At 41.7% G+C, this 21,138-nt stretch overlaps 1 protein-coding gene across 9 annotated transcripts in view; it reads left to right on the forward strand.

The window, feature by feature from the left end:
* The window catches only part of CARS2 (cysteinyl-tRNA synthetase 2, mitochondrial), a 110,763-nt gene that overhangs the window by 75,512 nt on the left and 14,113 nt on the right, over positions 1 to 21,138 (forward strand). For all 9 annotated transcript variants that reach the window (XR_010600506.1, XM_042861439.2, XM_065592124.1 and 6 more), the window contains 7 exons: positions 835 to 906; positions 1,481 to 1,586; positions 2,577 to 2,660; positions 3,479 to 3,608; positions 3,957 to 4,090; positions 12,707 to 12,774; positions 16,357 to 16,423. Coding sequence is in view for 8 of the 9 variants with exons in the window: in XM_042861439.2 (XP_042717373.2) it covers positions 835 to 906; positions 1,481 to 1,586; positions 2,577 to 2,660; positions 3,479 to 3,608; positions 3,957 to 4,090; positions 12,707 to 12,774; positions 16,357 to 16,423 (661 nt within the window). In the remaining variant the exon portion in view is untranslated. The remainder of the gene's footprint in view (positions 1 to 834; positions 907 to 1,480; positions 1,587 to 2,576; positions 2,661 to 3,478; positions 3,609 to 3,956; positions 4,091 to 12,706; positions 12,775 to 16,356; positions 16,424 to 21,138) is intronic.

The raw sequence follows: 21,138 nt of genomic DNA on the forward strand, positions 1-21,138 counted from the left end.
CTGTCTGACAATTCAGAAAGACAGCCTTCCATTGGTTCACATGCAGCAGATTATATTCCAAAACATAAGGACTAGAAACTTAAATCTTGCGAAATTAAATGACATAGCTCCTCCACTTGCCAGGGAAGGTTTTGTTCTGGTGAATTTTTCAAGCCCTGGCTATGATGAGTATTTCAGACAAATGTAATATCAAATGCAAACTGACTCTTTATCTCTGCTTCCCACTTATTTATTCACTTTTGTAAAGATCCCTGTGCCTAGCTGTCAACAGAGTCTACATTTGAAACTTGTAGATATTGCTGGAGTGTTACTATGCTTTCAAAAATATTTGACTATCAGTTCATTTCCCCAATTCCATTCACATATTTGAGGAACAGCAATGAAAAGTTGAAAAATCATATTAATTTTCAATGATAAAAAATATACTGTGTGGTGTCTGTAAGTCTCTGTTTTATAACTCTGACATATATCTGTAAGTGTTGTAAATGACTTTCTTGCACCATGAATATGAGGTAAGCTTAGCATTGGAAGTGAAGTCCCTTACTGAATAAAAATAAAAGGTTTGTGGACTTAACTTTTAGTCACTTCCTAGAGAAAGTTGTGGATTAAAATATTCCTATAATTAAAAAAGATAAATTAAATATCACTTTTATGCTATAACTATCTTTATACAGCCTCTGAACTGAATGTTGGATTAATAAACCTTTCTTACTTTTTTTTTTTTTAACCTTGAGGGCCCCATAACTCTTCCAATTAGCCATTAACTGACTGATAAGACTATATTATTTTGTATTATTTTGATTTATGATTCACTCATCTGCCTTTCTTCTACAGATGAACATATCACCATTAGCTCTTGCCCGGGTTTATGAAGAAGACTTTAAACAAGACATGGCTGCATTAAAGGTACAAATATTTAATATTTTATCTTTTAAAACTGAAATTATTATGAAGTACATTTATTTGTTAAAGGAACAATGACAACCTGATTTTTAAGTTATAATTTTAATTGACTAATTTGAAAATACTCTATTTCTGATTAATCATCCTTTAAATAGTACTGAGTGAACATTTTTTAAATTCCTTTTTAAAATTTTTATAAGATTTCATCTGATCCCCATATGTTTACATGTGCCTTTTGGTAAGGAAGAAACTGTCTCAAGGAATGAATGAACAGTTATAAGCTCTTCAGGATAGGTACTGCGTACTGCCTGTGTTTGGGCAGTGCCTTTGGCCCGCGGCCCGCCAGGGTAAGCACCCTGGCGGGCCGGGCCGGTTTGTTTACTTGCCGCGTCTGCAGATTCGGCCGATTGCGGCTCCCACTGGCCACAGTTCGCCGCTCCAGGCCAATGGGGCCTGCGGGAAGCAGCGCGGGCCAAGGGATGTTTTTAAGTTGGCAGTGTTCCTTTAAACATGCTGGTATTGTCATAAACTACAGTAGCTTATCAGCAGTATATTCCTTTTTGGTTTTTCATTTAAGGTTCTTCCCCCGACAGTATATATGAGAGTGACTGAAAATATTCCTCAGATAATTTCTTTTATAGAACGAATAATGGCTAGTGGACATGCTTATGCAACCTCCAAAGGTAAGACTTCTAGCAGTACAGTTTGATGTTAATGTGTGTGCAAAAAATTCATTATCTTAATTGGATTATGACTATACCACTTTGGGGTCAGTTCAGATACTTAATACCATCTCTTCCTTTGATTGATAACTGATAAGGAAAATGCTGTGAATAACTTAAATACACTTTGTATACAATGCTGAGAACATGTATAATTATATTGTAATTTAAATGTAACTGAGTTTTTAATGTTCTTTAAGGGCATTAACTGCATTATATAATTCCTATGGGGAAATACTGGGCTAGAAAACCATGGAACTGGCACACACTATGACACCAGAGGTTTGTGCAAGATAAGAACCTGGTAGTCCCTATGGGATGGTGTGCATCCCCTATGCACTGCAAAGCACATCTTTTGCAAAACAGAGTGCGTAGTAGGGTTTTAGAAGCAGGGTTGTGGTTGTTGGGGGACCTCAGCTGCGTGGTAACTACACCTGTGAGAGGCTTCATTTGAATCCTGAAGAGTACAGTTGATATTATGTGAGCAGAAAAGAACCCAGTATGACTTTTATATCCTAGGGTGGGTTTGCAGTTAGAAAAAATAATCTTATGTGCGAGACAAGCAAACTTAATCTGTAGTCTTTGAGACCCCGTAAACATGGAAACACATGCTCTCATTATTGCAGTTACTTTCCAGAGCAGAATGATTCTTTTAGGAAACAGTATGCAGCAGATGCTTTACTCAGGAAAAGTATTTACCTTTTCACCACACCAGGGCCACCCAGAGGATTCAGGGGGCCCGGGGCAAAGCAATTTTGGGGGCCCCTTCCATAAAAAAAAAGTTGCAATACTATAGAATACTGTATTCTCGTGGGTGCCCCTGTGGAACCCAGGGCCTGGGGCAAATTGCCCCACTTGCCCCCCCCCCCCCCTCTGGGCAGTCCTGCACCACACTGGCAAAGTGAATGCCCCCTATCTTTGTAATAAATCTCAATGTTTGTTTTCTAACAGGTAATGTTTATTTTGATGTCAAGTCTAGGGGAGAACGATACGGAAAGTTAACTAGTGTTTACCCTGATGCACAAGAGGAAATGGGTATGTTGCTATGGACTGGTTTGGATCAATACTTTGTTTCAGTTAAATGCGTTTTCTGAGGCTTAACTAGCATGTGTATGAAATCCTAATATGAAAGGCTAAAACAATGCAAACAGTGCATCTCCTACTCAGTCCTAGTTCTTTTGTAACTTTAATTCATAGAATAGATAATATTTATTTAGTGCTGAAGACGTTTTGACCATTTTTTCTCGCTGTATGTATTTAAGGGTTTTTTTTTTTTCTGACTTTACTTCACTTAAATACAGTTTTCTTGCTGAAAAATTGGAAGGAAAGTTATTCTATAACCACCGGATTACCTGTGTTTAGGAGAAAAATGATTGTTTTATATTTTCCAGGTTATCTTTGGATGGAATAGAGTTAGAAATATGTTAGGTGTGGGTCTGTTAGTGGGAGCTAATATCAGCCTGGGCACTTATAGACAGATAAATAAGATGATATACTTTAGTCAAATACAAGTTACTGAGTTCAATACAGGGGGAATTGGGTGGAATTCTTTAGTCTGTGTTACAATGGGAGTTAGACTAGATGATCTAATGAGCCCTTCTTGCCTTAAGGGCTGTGGATGAATCAGAGTCCATTTCTAGCTCATGGTAGAATGTTCAGGGTATTATTTTTGTTGAACACTTTGTGTCCAACATGTCTGTCCTCCAGGATAGGGGAAAAAAAAGATAAAGGAAAATGGAAGTGTCTGTCCAAGAATAAAATCTGGATAGCTCCCTTTACTGACATTCTGAATGGTTCATGCTTTGACTCTTTTTGGAGACTTATCCTATTAACAAATAATAAATGATTGGCAGTTGATCGTGATAAGCGACATGTCAAAGATTTTGCCCTGTGGAAGGCAGCCAAACCTCAAGAACATTATTGGGCTTCTCCCTGGGGAAAAGGAAGACCTGGCTGGCACATCGAGTGCTCTACAATTTCGAGGTCAGATTTTCTAGATTTTTAATTTTGTGCACATGTGTGTGCCTGCGTGCCTGTGTGATTGATGTGGTTTTGGTAACTGGAACAAGGAAAGGATATGTCCATTTGTTATTTTTGAATCTAAACAAAAATAAGAAATTGCTGATTATAAAGAAAATGTGTTCATTTTTGCAGAAAGTGAAACTGGACAAATACATTGCTGAGATTTTAGTATTTCTTAGAATACTTGTTCTGTTACCGTAATAAACTGGAGAAAGCATTTGGACTTAGTGTTTCATTCTGTTAATTACTGCATTGCTTTACAAAGGCTATTGTGCTGTTCTGGTTTTGATCAGTAAAATATTGTTACAGTACAGTGTTTGGAAGCCAACTGGATATCCATACTGGTGGCATAGATCTTGCTTTCCCACATCATGAAAATGAAATTGCACAGTGTGAGGTTTATCATCAGTGTGAACAATGGGGAAATTATTTTTTACATTCTGGTAAGTAATAGCTTAAATTTAGTTGTCTTAAATTTTGTATTTGGCTTTTAGCTTTTCATGGCATGCTTTTATGCTTAGAAATGTGGAGAAAAACGTACGTACAGATAATTGTATGTACATACAAGTTTCTGTTTTCTCCAAATAAATTAAGAAAGATCATTGAAAATGAATTTTACCTTAAATACTACAAATTGACTCTTTTTTAAATAAGTTCAGAAATGTAGGAGTTTTTAATTGTAATTGGATTTTTGGAAGTCTAAGTTTTTTGCCCTGGATGAAACAAATGGAAAGGAAGGTTAATTATTACTCCTTGAAGATATAGTCTCTCAGAATTCTCACTCATCCTTCACCTGCTTTCCTTAGAATTTTGAGATGATGTGTCTTTTTTATATTTATTTCTCCCAGAAAAATAGAAGATTTATTTAGATAGTTAGTTAGTTATTTTAGTATGTACGTGCATATATTCCTAAAAGTAGAAAAACACATCACCTTGGAATCAGAACCCCTCCCCCCCCAAATCTGGGGAGAGGTGAGCGGGGTAAGTAGGTGAGTCAGAATTCTGTGAGATGATGTCTGATGATAATTTTCAGAAGCATCAAAACTGGGATGGAATGGATTACAAATCATTCTTGGAGTCCTTGAACTCTCATCATCATCATGCGCACTGGTCTTGAAATAGTGTTCAATAGAAAGCTGTAATCAGAACGGCAGTATTTATAAATGTAGTAAAAGGATTTGAGTCGTGGTAGGGAAAATGAGACCTGAGGATAATGCTGAGGTGTATAAACAGATTAACAAAGAAAACCCCCCAGTGGTGTTTTCCAACAGAGAAACATCTGGATTAGAGAAAGATACTGGAGTTCTGAATGTGTAATTATTCTGTTGTTGACATAGCACTTAACTCTAAATTCAGCTGAGAAACTTTTATCTACTAGTAGTATTATTTCCAGTCATGAGAAGAGAAACAAGTTTGTTTGTGTCTAACATGCTCTATAATTGACTTCCTTTGCTTTATGCTCTCCTGTTCTGGGGTCCTGGCATCCTGAAAAAGAAATACCTTCAAACAAAGATTTCTTCCCTCTGCCTCCTACTCTTTTTTCAGTCTTGTTCTCCACCACTCACCACAGTTGTTGTATTGTCCAGTCTATTTGGAACTCACTCTCTGAGTACTTCACCTTTAAACTTCCCCTAAAGCCGTGGGAGCAGTTCATCATGGGAGGGATAGCTCAGTGGTTTGAGCATTGGCCTGCTAAACCCAGGGTTGTGAGTTCAATCCTTGAGGGGGCCACTTAGGGATCTGGGGCAAAATCAGTACTTGGTCCTGCTAGTGAAGGCAGGGGACTGGACTTGATGACCTTTCAAGGTCCCTTCCAGTTCTAGGAGATGGGAGATCTCCATTAATTTATTTATTTATTTAATTTATCAACTGGTCTAAATTGTCATAACTCTATTGAAGTCTTCCTCTGTAGCTTTCTTTAACTTCCTCTTTGTGATCCAAACAATTTACATTGTCTTTGATGGCAGGGTTGACAGACTAGTCACTTTATATCTTGAGGAGATACACATACCCCTTAGCACAGGTGAGCACCAGAGACCGTTAAATTGCCATATCAACTATGATATATCATTCTATTTTATAGCAAACTGTTTTCAAGCATGGTTTAAAATTAGCTCGGGACATATTGATTTTTAAACACTCTCTTATCAATGTGAACTTTATTTAAATCAAATATAGAAACCATATCTAGCCTATGCAACCTTAACTGATTTTAATCACAATTTGGCACCGTCAGCATTGGCCAGAGAGGAAAAGAAATAATTAAAGAGCAAGGTTAGCTAAAGCATACTTCTGAATGTCCCCTGCAGCTTGGTGAGTGGGGAAATTCAGGATGGAATTGTTCAGAGGTCTAGTGTGGATGGACCCATAGTGTAGACAGCCTCAGCCTCTTATTTCCACACTCTTACAGAGCTTAAAAAAAGACAGAGAGAAAGATTGAGGGTTAGGTGACTGTCACCTGTTTAAGACAAAAGACCTTTTTCAGGCAGCTACCTCATTGGTTTTGTCTAAATAGACTCTGTGACGGGGACAAACCCTTGTCTCAAAAAGTCTCCTGTTTGTGGCATTGGTCAGGATTGTATAGTGCCATGATTTGCGGCTCTGAGTAAAAACGCTCCTAACACTTCTTTGTACAACACTCCAGATAATTTTGCTCTGCATTAGGCTTTGCCACTGCATCATCTTATATTGGTACTAACAATGGTACCAGGGATATCTACCCTGTATATTCTGGTCCTCTTTCCCACCTTGGTTATTCTGACTTTCTCCAAAGTTGGTGGTGGTAAAGCCTGATTCTGCATCCCCAGCCCCTATACATGTTGAGTACTGTTTCTTCATGCAAGAAGTCCGATTGTGTTCCCTGAACTATTCATGTGAGTAAGGACTGCAGAATAAGACCCATAGTATGTGGTATATAAACATAGGCCTAGCACAACTTGCTTACGCAGTAGATTTAAATTCATGGGGATTTGCAAAGTGATCAGAATGAGACAAAAGAAACGTAGAACTGAAATGCCCATAGTACAATTCTGCTTGGAGGAAACTCTTGTTGCAGTTGTGTATATCTGTAATGTTGGAGCCGTAGTTGATCAAATTTCTAAATGCCACTATTGGTTTAAACCCAGTCTGTGACCCAATGTGTTTGAGTTTAACTTTCTGAGACTACAAGTATAGACAGTACTCACCCCTGGATTCTTACTGCTGCAGCTCTAACGCTGAGCAGTATGTCATTGCAAAAATTCCTGAGCTGTAATCACAAAGTATTAGCTTTCAAGTCAATATAAACATGTCCATTTTTGTTTTGTCTGTTAATAGGCAAATCTGACCTTCATGGGACCAATTGAAATTTTAAAACTTACTAGGAAGCTCTTTGGGGCAGAGACTATCTTTTTGTTTGGGTTTGTACAGTGCCTAGCACAGTGGGGTTGCTATGATAATATAAATAATAATAATAATATACTGGGAATGGCTCAGACTGTTTCATGTATTACCACCTGCTTTTGGTTAAATTGAATGCAGGTTTCAACTCCCAGTGTAGAGTACAGGATGTTGTAAATCAACACATGGAGCTTGTTCAGTGGCAGTCTGTTATCCACAAGAGGTGAGCTTTATTCCCTAAATCCAGGCGAGTTTAGTGGCTTCCCTGGTGAAGGATGTTCACTACTTTTCAATGAAGGGTTCTAGCTGGCGGTACCCTTTCAGTTTTATTCTTAAATGTTGTAAATCAAACTGTAGAAACATTCTTGTCTAGGAAAGAATGAAGGATTCTGAGTTCTCCCAGAAAGAGAGAAAACTGGATTCCAGTGAGAATTCAGCTGATGATTCTCTAGAAGCCAATAAATTACATTCTTTCAGTTAAGAAATGTTGCTGGAGGAGGATATTGTGAATTATTTAGCACAAATGATTCAGCTTCAAAAATAATCCTGCTAACACTCTGGAATACTGGCAGGCTTGGAATCACAAGAGCGGTCCCCATTAGAAGAAGATCTCTGCAGTGAGGATAAATCATCTTCTAAAGATTTTATTTTTAGACTGCTCATCCTCTGGGAAGAACACCAAGCCAAAGTGGTGAAAATCTGGATATTTTAGATTCTTTAATGGAACCATCCTCTCCCAGTGATGGGATTCTCTCATATAGAGGAGCGGGATTTGAAATAATTCAGATGTTGCTGATGCCTTCTTATGGAACCATGTGATAGAGATTCTCTGGTCAAAAATTTAAAACCTGCCTGCCTAAAATTCAACACTTAAATCCATAGTCAGGCCATTTTTATGTATGTGTCTAATTTTTCACAGGTGCAGCGCAAAATGAGTTTCCACTGAAGTCAGTCAGAGCTACAGGTGCCCAATCACTCTGAAAATCTGGCCACTTCTATTTAGGTGCCTAACTTTAGTAGTAATACCTAGCTCCTGTATAATGCTTTTCAGTAGCAGATCTCAAAGCGCTTTACAAAGAGCTCAGTATCACTATCCCCATTTTACAGATGGGGAAACTGAGGCACTGAGTGGGAAAGTGAAAATGATGGCCTTGGACAGTAGACCAGCATTTCTTCTTACTCCATTCTCCAGTACTAAGGACAAATTGCTGAAAATAGGATCTTGTTTTGATGCCAGAGCCCTTTTAAACCAGTCTCACACCTGTGGATCCCTGACTCCTCTCCCACCCTTAGCACTGTGCATTGCACAGATTCTATTTTCAGTTGAGGAGGAAGGGGTTGGACGCATTCTCCCTGGAGACCATCACCACTGATCCTTAACCAGCCACAGGAGTTACTACAAAGTGCTACCATACCAGGTCCTTCTCTCCACATTGCCCACACCCAGGACTGAGCACACTGCCTGTGTAATCGGCCCTGATTTTGTTTTTGTATGTACACACATGCACACACACTCAAACAAACCTGCAAATCAGTATTATGCACTGAATAAGGTAAAATTCGTACAGCCAATTAGACTGTTCAACAGTACAAGGAGCAGAACCTCTACTACTGTGTAAGTCAGGGGTAGGCAACCTATGGCATATGCGCCGAAGGCGGCACGCAAGCTGATTTTCAGTGGCACTCACACTGCCCGGGTCCTGGCCATCGGTCTAGGGGGCTCTGCATTTTAATTTAATTTTAAATGAAGCTTCTTAAACATTTGAAAAACCTTATTTACTTTACATACAACAATAGTTTAGTTATATATTATAGACTTATAGAAAGAGACCTTCTAAAAAGGTTAAAATGTATTACTGGCACGCGAAACCTTAAATTAGAGTGAATAAATGAAGACTCGGCACACCATTTCTAAAAGTTTGCCAACCCCTGGTGTAAGAGAAACAAAACATAATCACGTCACATAATATCCTTGAAGAGCATTCTGACTGGGGTATAAGATGGACACCGGAGAGTGGTGATTTGAGTGGGGAGGAGTAATAATTGGATGGAGTTCAGAGCAGAATTATTGTAATTTAATAGCAAGCAAAATTCAGTTATTCATACCCGCAGTACAGTATAGTTCTTACAGCCACACTTAGTGCTGGATCCTGAGAGGAGCCGAACCCCTATGAGTTGAATGGGAGGTGCAGTTGCTCAGTAACTTTCAGGATTAGTCCCTTAATGTGAACAGCTGGCTTAAGGCTTTTAATCACAGTTTTTGAAGTGGTGCTGAGTGTTTTGTTTTAGGCTACACTTACGTTACGCTTATAAGAAGCACACACAATCTTTTTCAAAGGGATAAGGCAATACACTGCGTTTATTGAGAGCACAATTTAAACATTAAAATCAGCATATGCTTCTATTTTCACACACACACAGACACACACACACACACACACCCCGCCCCCCTGCAGCTGGATCTTATAGGTACCAGTCCTTACTGTTGCTCGGTCTGTTCCACTGGCCAGCTGAAACTGCACACGAGGGAGGAGAGGAGAACAGCTGGGTCTCTGTTGGACGTGTCCGAAGCGCCCATGTTGATGCAGAATGAACACCCTTCTTTTATAGTAATAAATTCCCATTCAAGTCTATGGACTTTGCTGTGTCACATGGGAGCTGTCAATCATGAGGTAGTCAAGGTTGCTCCCAATCAGCATTATTTTGGGTTGCTATTGGGAGTATCTGCAGCTGTTTCTTATCTCGTCCCTCTGGCTCCACTCTTTATCATGTCCTTGGGGCATATGCCTTTGCTTTAGGGTCCTCAATCTGCCATCCAGGTGATTCTGTTAATAGGGTTGGTGCCTCTCGACTTCTCCATTCCCCTCTTGACCATCCGGCCCATCAGTACTCCTGTCTTTTCTCTGCTATCATGCCATATATTTTTCACTCACACACAACAGTAAATAATTTAAAAAAAAAAAGCAAGAATTACAGCCATAACACTTCTATCCTTCTAAAAACAATAATTAACACGTAAAGCAAAGAATAAAACCAAAACAATTTCTTCTTACTAATTCGAAGCTAACAAAATAAGCAAAACTTACTCGAAACAATTTCTCCCCAGTAGGCTTTTGGCCTACACTTCTAGCTAAGCCACACTCAGCACCAATTCAGCTGCACAAATTCCTTGTCTCATTATGAGCAATGGATGGTTTTGCTAATGTAAACAGGACCCAAGAGTACAGATATATGTCTGAAAGGAGCTCTACCAAATGTGGGTGACATTATATAGCAATGTTTGAGCTGAGCTACATGCTATCCCAGGTGCAATATGTACTCCTGGGGGAATTCTGTGCCAAAAAATTAAAAATTCTACACACGCTATTTTAAAATTCTGCATATTTTATTTGTCAAAATAACACAAAATAAGCATGCTAGTTTCAATTATTTTGGTAATTTATTTCAAACTGCCTGTCAGCAAGTATGTCCGTAACAATACAGACAACAAAAAACATCTAGGAAATGTTTTTTAACAAATAGATTCCTTACTAGGCATATTAATACAGGACTTTGAGTAATTCATTTAAACTACAATATAGACATGTATGTCCCACACCCCTGAGAAACAGTACAAAGGCTCAGGAGGAGTAAGGGGTAACAGGAGGTTAGGGAGAGGGAAGTAATTTTGAGGGGTGAATCTGGAGGTGTGTAGGGGGAAAAGTATGGAACAGGGTTTTTTGGGGGCGGGAGAAGGATTGTTAGGGAGTTGGGGAGCCTCCCCCATGAAGACCCTGTCTGACCCCCAGTCTCTCCCATTCATTCAGGCACATCTGCCTTGTCTCTGTCTTTCCCTGTCCCCCCAACTAACCCTTCTGATTCCCAGTCTGTGACACCTCCCCCCCAGCAGCCCTGGGTGCCCCATTCTGTCCACACACCCCTCACCTGGCCCCTCAGGTATGCTGCTATGAGAAAAACAGCCTCTGCTCTGTCCCTTGCTGTGGCTGGCTGCTCTGGCTCATGAGCCAGCTGGTCTATCTTCTGATGCCACAGCAGCCGCTGGTGGGCGAAAGGTGCAATTGCAGCAAGACTCCAGCTGAATGTATTATTCTGCAGAGGAAAAAAAAATCTGTGGGAGACATGAATTCTGCACATGCGCAGTCATGCAGAATTTCCCCAGGAGTAAATACGGATGGCTGCTGCCCCTCTTCTGCTCTGGGTCCTGCAAACCCAGAGCTTATTTCAGTCTGTAAAATGCAGCTGTTAAGGAGTCTAGGGGTATGTGGAGTTTAATTTAAAACAACAACTAAGCCCCTCCCCCACATTCAAATATATCATCCCAACACACCAAAATGTAAGTCCCCACTACCAGTTCACTTCTACCCTCTTAACCCATCCTCTGAACCTGATAAAATATCTTGGCCTCTGAAGGCTGGCACGTTCAGGTTGTAGTGGAGCAAAGTGGGCAGTAGGTTTCAGAACAGAAGCCCCTTCTCTGAAAGTCCTGTTGCCAGCCTCCTCTTTAAACTGCATGACAGCAATAAATAAAACTCCCTTGCGCCCCACGAACAGAATTTGGTAGTCTGTGCTGCTCAAGATGTGTTGGAGATGGAAGGGAGCAGGTTTATCCATGACTACTTGCAGAGATGTCAGATTTAGAGCATCGCAGTCCATAGGTATAAACATGATGCAGCCAGGACCATACCGTTCACGTGATCAGGTTTTCCAAAGGGGGAACATTTTCAGGGGCTTGCCTTCTGTTAATTGGGGCTGGTCTGTTGTACTAGAGGGGCAGCCAGGGAAATATCCGTTTTGTGTGAAAAGGATGCAGTCCCAGATACAGCATATTCTTTTCAGCATATATTCTGACTGCCCCTTTAGTTCATTCTTCTCTGGTCTTCCCACTAACTTTTTACATCACTTTTAGCTCCTGAAGCATTTCTAAGCCCAGATATTCACAAGGAAAATAGCCTCCAGTTACCCTTACTTTGGGAAGCTGCTGGTAAAACTATTGATTGCTTTTCAAAATCCTTGGCTCGCTTTCAAGTCCTTTTAAGGCGGAACTTCACTGTGTATATGTGACCTTCCTTACATTTTGCGAGCATTGTTTCATCTATTACAGAACCCTTAGTATCACCTGCTCCTATTAAATCCTAAATTTGGTGGAGGTTTGTATGTCTCTTCCCTACTTTGAAACTTGCCCATTTTGTGTGGGCACTGTTGTAAGGCAAAGCTTCTGAATTAGTTGTCTGGCTGTGTTACACTTTTATTCCATTTTTGAATTTGGTTGGAAAATACCTTGCTTTGCATGAGGATACTATACGTTTGAGGAAGCTTTACAGGACTCCAGATATCACTGTGGGATGTCAAGAGATAAGACTTTTTTCTATTATTATTTAGGGGTGTGTGTGTGTGTGTGTGTTTGTTTTGGCATTTCTGGTAAAAGCAAGTTGTTTATTTTTTTCCATTTCATTAGTTTTATTTCTTTAGATTGGTTTAAAATGTTCCCATCCAAAGCTCTGGGTGCCTAATGGTGTAGGATTTTGGGTAAAGCTGTGGTTAAAAATACAAAGCACTGCATTGAAATGGTTATGACAAATCCATCTAAGTATATTTAACCTCCAGTTCCTCAAAGCAGAGTTTGCTTTTTCATTCACCACTCATTCAGAAGCAGACTAATTTAACTATATTTTTTCTTCCAGGGCATTTGCTTATTAAAGGAAATCAAGAAAAAATGTCAAAATCGTTAAAAAACTACATTACAATTAAGGTAATATACTGTTATGAACTAGAGAAGTTTTGGGGTGTGTGTGTGTGTGTGTGTGTGTGTGTAATATGCTATAATTCATTATGGCCCTGATTCAGGAAAACACGTGGACACGTTTAAATCATGTGTTTAAATCCCCTCCTATATAGGAGCACTTTCCCCAAATTTCCAGACCTGAAGCAGAGCTCTATGTAGGCTTGAAAGCATGTCTCTCTCACCAACAGAAGTTGTCTCTGTTCCCCAAATTGGGGGTCTTTGTGCCCATTATATCTTATTTGGGCATATTAACCTTTAGTAATCAGTATGAAACCTGCTCTTACTCAAGGGTTGTTTAGAGTCCTGAGGCTGAGGCAATGGGCCATAATCAAAAGATATGTTTCAGTTCTCTTCACATAGTGAATTTGATACTCCTGTCTTAACATATGTGAGCAAAGATACGTATTCTGGAACACAACATTCATACCATCTATTAAACTGGTCAGCAGACATGCAGAGATGAATTCATTAACATAGGCTATTCATATTCTTTTAGAGTCTGGGGGCACTACTTTTTTGAGACTTCATTCCTTATCTCATTTAACATGAAGCAAGATTTGATAACGTAAACTCTTTTATATAGACCTGACGTGTATCTTCCAACGCCAGTGTAGACGGCTGTTGTAGATGGCATTTTTTTTTTTAATTTAATTGTGTTTATTTTGTTTTATTTTTACTGTCATTTTCTTATTAACTCAAATAGACCTTTACCTTGTAGCTAATATCAAGTGCCAGGAGTGGGTCTGTATCAGCCTATGCGATCCTGTTAGATGGTAATACCGTATTAGAGAGGCATAGGCTCTTGCCAAAAGCAGCTTTCTTAGCTAATGCCCCAGAAGCACTCACTTCTGGTGGCTCCTGTCTATATGTTTATTAGTGGTGTTTTTGAAGTGGTGTGGAACACAGTTTGTCCTTGATTACATGTACAATTAAGCTGTGTTTAGCACTAGTTCAGCTGCACTCATTGTTGACATCCGTTGTCAGCAATGGGTAATTTTCCTCATGTAGACAAGGATTAAAAGGCTGTCTCAGCACATACATTTCCCCCCCCCCCCTCTTTCTCTCTGCCCTTCTGGAAGACTAATTATAATCCTTTGAAAATCAGAGTGCAATGTGAGCTGCTTTATTCTTAATTCTCCTGATGCTGTCTGTGTACAGCTAAGCCTCATGTGCCCTAGGAAAATTACCCATCGCTGACAGTTTTGACAGTAATTTTCCTAGTGTAGACAGATGCTGGAGAGGAGTTGGAGGAATGAGGGTTAACGCAAAAAGGACAACTTCAAAAAATAGAAATCGTCCGCAGCTGCATTTCTAATGGAATGTTATGAGCTGAGAGAGAATGTTCCTGGGAAGGTGAAGAGAACTTTGTCATAGCAAATAGCTTTTACATCCAGGGCAAGTCAGGTACGTTTAACAATAAATAACTGCTGACCCAGCACTCCTCCCTGCAGTACCCCGGGGTAATTTTTCTTTAGTCTAAATATATATAGATTAGCTGTGACTAATGAAGGTAATCCTGTCCTGTAGGTAATTTTCAGATCAGTGAACCAAACTTCCTCGCATTTAGTCATTCTGCATCGGGAAAGTTAAACCCTATGTGGGACTTTTCATGTGAGTTCTAAAAAATTCAAGGCTAGGATGCTGCTGCCTACTGCTGTCCCTTTGTCTCCCCTGCCAGTAATACACTGAACACATTGCAAATAGTCAGTGAGGCATGACTTTCCTTTCCTGCAGCTACGTTCAGTGCCCTTGATCAAGCTGTGCTTTTCTGCAGTATTCCACACACACACACCTTCTGGTCTGTTAAAATAGCTATTCATATTCTCCCCCAAAATCAATTTTGTGTGAATATTTTCAGTTTTCCCACACACCCTGTTTTGAAGAGTGACACGCTTCCCCCCAAAACATAGATTAAAAAAAATATACATATATACATACATACACATATCCATCTGTCGAGATCTTCCAATTCAGATGGGCCTTGCTCCAGTTTTGATTCGTACAATTTATTTCCTTCCTTAGGCATAATACTCTCCTACCACACACTACCACAATGTCTTCAGGCACTTTGAGTTTACTAAGCTATATAAAGTGTATAGACAGATAATTTAGTATCCCAGTCTGGTTCTTGATTTAGCTTAGCCTTGATTGCCCCAATTATTTCTATTTTCATTTTAGACACTGTACGTGCTCGACATTTTGCTACCTTCACTATGCCGCTTGCTGTAATATTGAAACAGAAGCGAAATTTCTATATGCATTTCTTTGCTCTCCCATCTTTTCAGACTTGTACTAACTTCTCATTGCAATGCTATAGTTCAGCAGCACGTAGAGGTACTACCAATTTACTACCTCTCATCTGCTAATTTAAAAGATCATGAATGAGCCAGAGTGACATCGTTCTCCTGCTACGAGAAAGAGACCAAGTGACCTTCTCTGTTGGATCATATGAACTGGAACCATAAACTCCCTGAACATTAAATCTCACCAAATGAGGGTCAATCCATCCTCATCATCATATCCACTCATTATTATCCACACCTGAACATAGCCACTTTATGAACTTCATGCCCTCATATCTCATTGTCTGCACTTTGACCCATCAACCTTTTACCCCCAATCGGGGATATTGCAGATTATGTATTCCTTATGCCACCTTATCTTAAACCAAACTTCGCACCCTCGATAATCTGTATGTTATTCCCTGATAACCAGAAACTTCTATGCTCAAACTCTGTTCACTATTTTTTTTTAACATCATCTTAATAAAATTTTTACTGTTACCTGCAACTCTTTGTGCTGAGAAGTAGACAGGGTTGTCAAGTGGTTGACCACTTTTAAATATGCCATCACAATTTGAAATGGTTCTTTGGACGCCTCAGTGAAATTTTTTATCAGAGGAGTGAAGTTTTAAAGCAACCTTAACATTAATCCAATATGAGGAGGTTACCCTCTGGATGAGTAGGATTTTGACAGGTCTGTATGGATAAATCAAGGTAGTACAGGAGAAGTTAACTTTCACACAGTCCCAATTTTCCTTCTATTCCTACATATTCTAATCTCTTAATTATAACATAATTTAAACTCTAGTCTAGTTCAACAAACCCAACATTCTGTTTGTGAAGCTAGTAAGACTTCAGGGTACCTCCCCCCATTCTGTTGTATCTGAATTTCAGCACGTCAGGTTTACTTTTCTTTGTCCTTCATACTGTGTGTTTGTGTGAGATGATCATAACGATGAAAATAATTTCGAATGCATCTTTCAATGCTTTACATCAACAGCTGGCATATATCTGACATTGCCTAGTTTAATTCTGCAACAAATAAACTTTAGTTTAAAGTTGAACGATTAAGATATTAATCGTTTTCATACTTTAAAACATTATAATTGCAAAACAGGATAATCAAAAACGTATTTATTAACCTTTCCCAAAAGGCTAAGAAATGAACACAAAATACAGAAATGCAAATACAAAGTGTACAATTACACAATGAAGATCTGTTGTTTAGACTGTCTAGTATAATACTGATTCTTTATTTGTTGGTTAGGATTTTTTGACAAAGAATTCGGCGGATGAATTCAGAATGTTTTGTTTGCGCAGCAAGTACAGATCAGGTAAGAAAAAAAGGGGGCTGATTAGTTTGTCTTTTCACACAATCCTCTAAAATGCTGAGGGTCAATGCTGCAATGTGTTGGATTATCTTCATGTGGAGCCAACTAATTTAATTCCCATGAGTAGAAGACTGCTCAGCACCTTGGTAACGTGTGCTGATCTGTAACATGCTGGGAATTTTCATGTGCAAACAGTTCACTGACAGAGGGGTGGGGAGCTGCTAGGGGGAGGTGCCTCAGGGTGGAGGGGGAGGGTGGGGAGCTGCTGCAGGGCTCGGGGAGGGGGTGGAGCAGAGGTGAGCTGGGGTAGGGAGCTGCCGCACGGCTCCCCGGGCCGGGGTGGGTGGCTGGGGAGCTGCCGCAGGGGGGCGAGGGGGCGCCTCAGGGCGGAGGGGGGGGGCGGGGAGCTGCCGCACGGCTCCCCGGGCCGGGGGGGGGGGGGGAGCTGCCGCGGGGGGGGGCGCCTCAGGGCGGAGGGGGGTCGGGGAGCTGCCGCAGGGCTCGAGGCGGGGGGGGGGGGTGCAAGGTGGAAGTTTCGCCTAGGGCACGAAACATCCTTGCACCGGCCCTGTCTACACTACAGCAGCACAGCTATGGCGCTGCAGTTGTGCAGCTGTAGCACCCTGGGGTAGATGCTTATCTCATTGATGGAAGGAGTTTTTCCATCGATGTAGTTAATCTATGTCTCCAAGAGGCGATAGCTAGCTCAATGGAAGAATTCTTGTGCATCTTCCCTGGGATTAGGTCAACCTAACTCCAATGCTCAGGGTGCAACATTTTTTACAGCCCCTGAGGGATGCAGCTAGGTTGATGTAGCTATTTTTTCACTCTCTCTCACTCACTCAAAATCCTTGATAGCCAAAAGCTCTAGGAGTGCTGGTTATTCCTAAAATATTTCACAGAAAGGGATGAGGAGAGAGTTGACTGAAGCCTGGTTTACACTTAAAAATTAGATCGATCTAGCGAGGCTGCTCAGGGCTGCGACAAATTTTGTGCCATGAGAGCCATAGTTCGGTTGACTTAACCCCCAGAGTAGATGCGACTAGGTTGATGGACGAATTCTTCCAATCTACTGCCTGTTGGAGCGGTGGATTAGCTGCTCAAATGGAAAACCGCCTTCTATTGATGTAGGAAGTAACTACAGTGCTACCGCAGCACAGCTGTTGTGCTACTGTAGACTTAGCCTGACTCTCAGCAACAGACTTCCGTTACTAGGGAAAATAAAGAGCAAATTCTAGATGAATCTGTATGCTGAGCAAGCCCTACATGTGGATGTGTGAGAGGTTTTCTGTGGCAGGAATGCTGCTATTATGGATGGCATGCTCCTCACCTCAGGGTCTCTGCACCCGTCACAAGACAAAATGAGTTTTGAGCACATGAATGGATCCTTGACATGCACCTGAAGGCACTTGGACCCTGAGGAAATGGAAACCCAAACTACATAATACGTATGTACGACGCAATACAACAGCTCAAAAGCTCGGTCAAACCTTCTAAGACTGCCCCTGGGGCGAGGAGAAGTGCCGACAGCCCTGCAGCTGATGAATGGTTACCCATCATTTGCTACAGCCTCATTAATTCATTTATAGGATGTGAAGACTTGCTGCAGTGAGTCTGGGATCTGGTGCATGTCTCAACTGATAAAGGATAAGGACAGAGGAAACCACACGCTGTTGGTTGGAATCCGGTGGGAATAATGAGATTTGCTGACAGTAACCTAGAGAAGCAAACCTGGATGCGTGAATGGCTGCTGCTGTCTATACAAAGTGGGCACATAAGGTTAATAAGGCAGGACATGCTGTGGGACATGGGACTATTCTAAGGCCATGTCTACAATACAGAGTTAAGTCTACTTAAGTTTTGTCAACTATCAGAAGTTGCTTTAATAATATCAGTGGAGCACATCCACGCAGCGCTCCTTTTGTCAGCTGAGCGTGTCCACAGTTGTTGCTTTTGCATTGACAGAGCATTGCATTATGGGTAGCTATCCCACAGTGCATCTCACCCCCCTCTGCCACTGGGAGCTCTGGGAACGGATCGCGGTGCATCATGGGGACATGCTCACTGTCCTATGATGCAGTTCTTTCCGTGCCATCATGCCATGGGCTTCATTTTGTGCCATTTTTCTACAGCCCTTGTAAACTGTGCACCCTTCATCTCTGCCTGAGAGCCTGGATCCTGAGCTGCTGACCAGTCAGGTGATGAGCGTTATGAACACAACACAGATGGTCCTGCAGTATTTCATGAGCTGTGAAACAGAGTGAATCGGTGATGCCCACCCTGCTGTCTTCTATGGAAACAAATCATTCAAGATTGCTGCTGGCATTCATGGACCAGCTTGCCACAGCAGACCGTCGGGATCGCATTGTGATGCAGGTCTGGGATGATGAGCGGTGGCTGCAGAACTTTAGGATGCACAAAGCCACCTTCCTGTGTGCAGTGCTCGCCCCTGCCTGCGGCACAAGGACACCAGACTGAGACCTGCCCTCACTGTGGAAAAGCAAGTGGCAATCGGTATGTTGAAGCTGGCAACTTCAGACTGCCTACCGGTCAGTTGCGAATCAGTTTGCAGTTGGAAAGTCTATGGTGGGGGCTACGGGGATGCAAATATATAGGACCATTAATTTCCTCCTGCTTCGACGAACTGTGACTTTGGGTAATGTGCAGGAAATAATTGATAGCTTCGAGGCAATGGGATTCCCTAACTGCAGCAGGTTGATAGATGGAACACACATCCCAATTTTGGCCCCGACCATCTTGCGATGGAGTACATCAACTGAAAGGGCTACTTCTCCATGGTCTTGTGGGTGCTGGTGGATCACCGGGACAGTTTTGCTGACATCAGTGCGGGTTGGTCAGGGAAAGTGCATGATGCAGGCATCTTTAGGAACACTGAACTATATAGAAAGCTGCACACTGGGACTTTCTTTCCAGACCAGAATTTTCCAATGGAGGAACGTGCAAATGCCCATAGTGATCCTTGGAGACCCTGCCTACCCCTTGCTCCCATGGCTCATGAAGCCTTACATGGGAAACCTAGACAGTAGCAAGGAGCGCTTCAACAACAGGCTCTGCAGATGCAGAATGACCACGGACTTTATCTTTGGCCGATTTAAAAGGTTGCTGGTGCTGGTTTTTGTTTTTATTTTTGGCCGGTTATATCTCAATGAGGAAAATAATCCAATGATCATTGCGACCTGCTGTACTCTGCATAATATTTGCGAATCGAAGCGGGAAAAGTTTCCCCGGGGAGGGTGCTGAGGCTGATTTGGCTGGCTGCTAATTTTGAGCAGCCAGATGCAAGGGCAATTAGAGGGGTGCAGTGGGAGGCTGTTCGAATCAGGGAGGCTTTAAAGGAGCATCTTGACAATGATTCCCAGTAGTGTGTCTGTATGTGATGCATTTGGTCAGGCTGCCATGAATTACCTCTGTAGTGATCACTCCTTGAGCATTATTGCAAGGAGCAAATATTCCTACCTACAGCCACTGTGTTTCAGTGTTCACACTGAGCGATGTATGTATGTCACAAATAAAGACTCAAGTTTAATAATGGGCTAAAACACAAACTTTCAGACAAATGGGACATGAAAATGAGGAACAGTCTTGCAGTTAGGGCTCGTACAGCTGGGTGTAATTCCAGGTGTGGTGTGCACGGGGTACTGCGAGGGACCAGGAACACGCAACGAATGTGGTGGGGGAGTTTGGGGAGGGCATGGACCGGAGTTCTGTAGTAGCCGGAGGGGGAGTTGGGCATGGATTTGCTCTGATTGCAGGCTAATGAGGGACTTTAACATCTCTGTCTGGTTCTCCAGGAGCTTTATCATCCGCTCCTGCCCCTGTGTACTTTCCTGGCTTTCCAGCCTCAGTCTTTCATTAACTGTCTCCCTCCATGCTCATTTTGCTATGTGTTGTATCTGTTGACTGCAGCACTTCGTGAAACATCTCTTCCTTACTCCTCCTGGGTCACTGCCTTATCTGATGGAGGCGCTCCACCGGTGTGGAGGAGTGTGTTCTCAAGGGCACATCTGCAGAAGGCAAAGAAATAATGAACAGAGACTGTATTGTGAGTGCGCTCACAGCCGTGAATCACAAAAATTACACATACGCTTCTTTCTCACTGTCCCTTGGCTAGCACATAGGTCGCCGCAAGTCCCAATTATGGTGAATTTGCGGGAAGGGGGGTGGACAAGGGAGAAAGGGCAAGAAGGGACAAAGGGTGGTTTGTGAAGGAGGGTTATTATAAGCGGTTAGGTAATCTATTCTGAATATGGGTACCCTTTTCCACAGGCTAGAGTAATTGAACCTGATATCTCACTCCTAAGGGTAACCCAGGATGCAAGGGAGCATCTCCTGCATGCATATGGCTGCAGACTGGCTCTGTATGCCCCTTGCCTGTGTGCTGCTCTGGTCCCTGCAGAAATAATTGCCAGGTGACGCAGCAAAGTTTTCTAGAGTGAGGGGAGAAACAAGGCAGCTCTCCCAAGGAACCTTTGGCAGAGGATTGCAGAATACCTACAGGAAAGTTTTTCCTAGAGATCACTATGGAGGATTCCAGAGACATCCCCGTGTACATTAACAAACTTTTCCATCCTGGCCCCACTGTGTAGATGCACAGGCTCGGTTTTTAATTTCTGTCCCTAATCCCTCCTCTACCATATAATAAAGTACATGAGAGCTCAATCTCGTCTCACTATGCACTCTCAAAGTAAAATAAGCAC

The sequence above is a fragment of the Chrysemys picta genome, chromosome 1 (genome assembly GCF_011386835.1).
Source record: "Chrysemys picta bellii isolate R12L10 chromosome 1, ASM1138683v2, whole genome shotgun sequence".
Classification (NCBI taxonomy): Eukaryota; Metazoa; Chordata; order Testudines; family Emydidae; genus Chrysemys; species Chrysemys picta.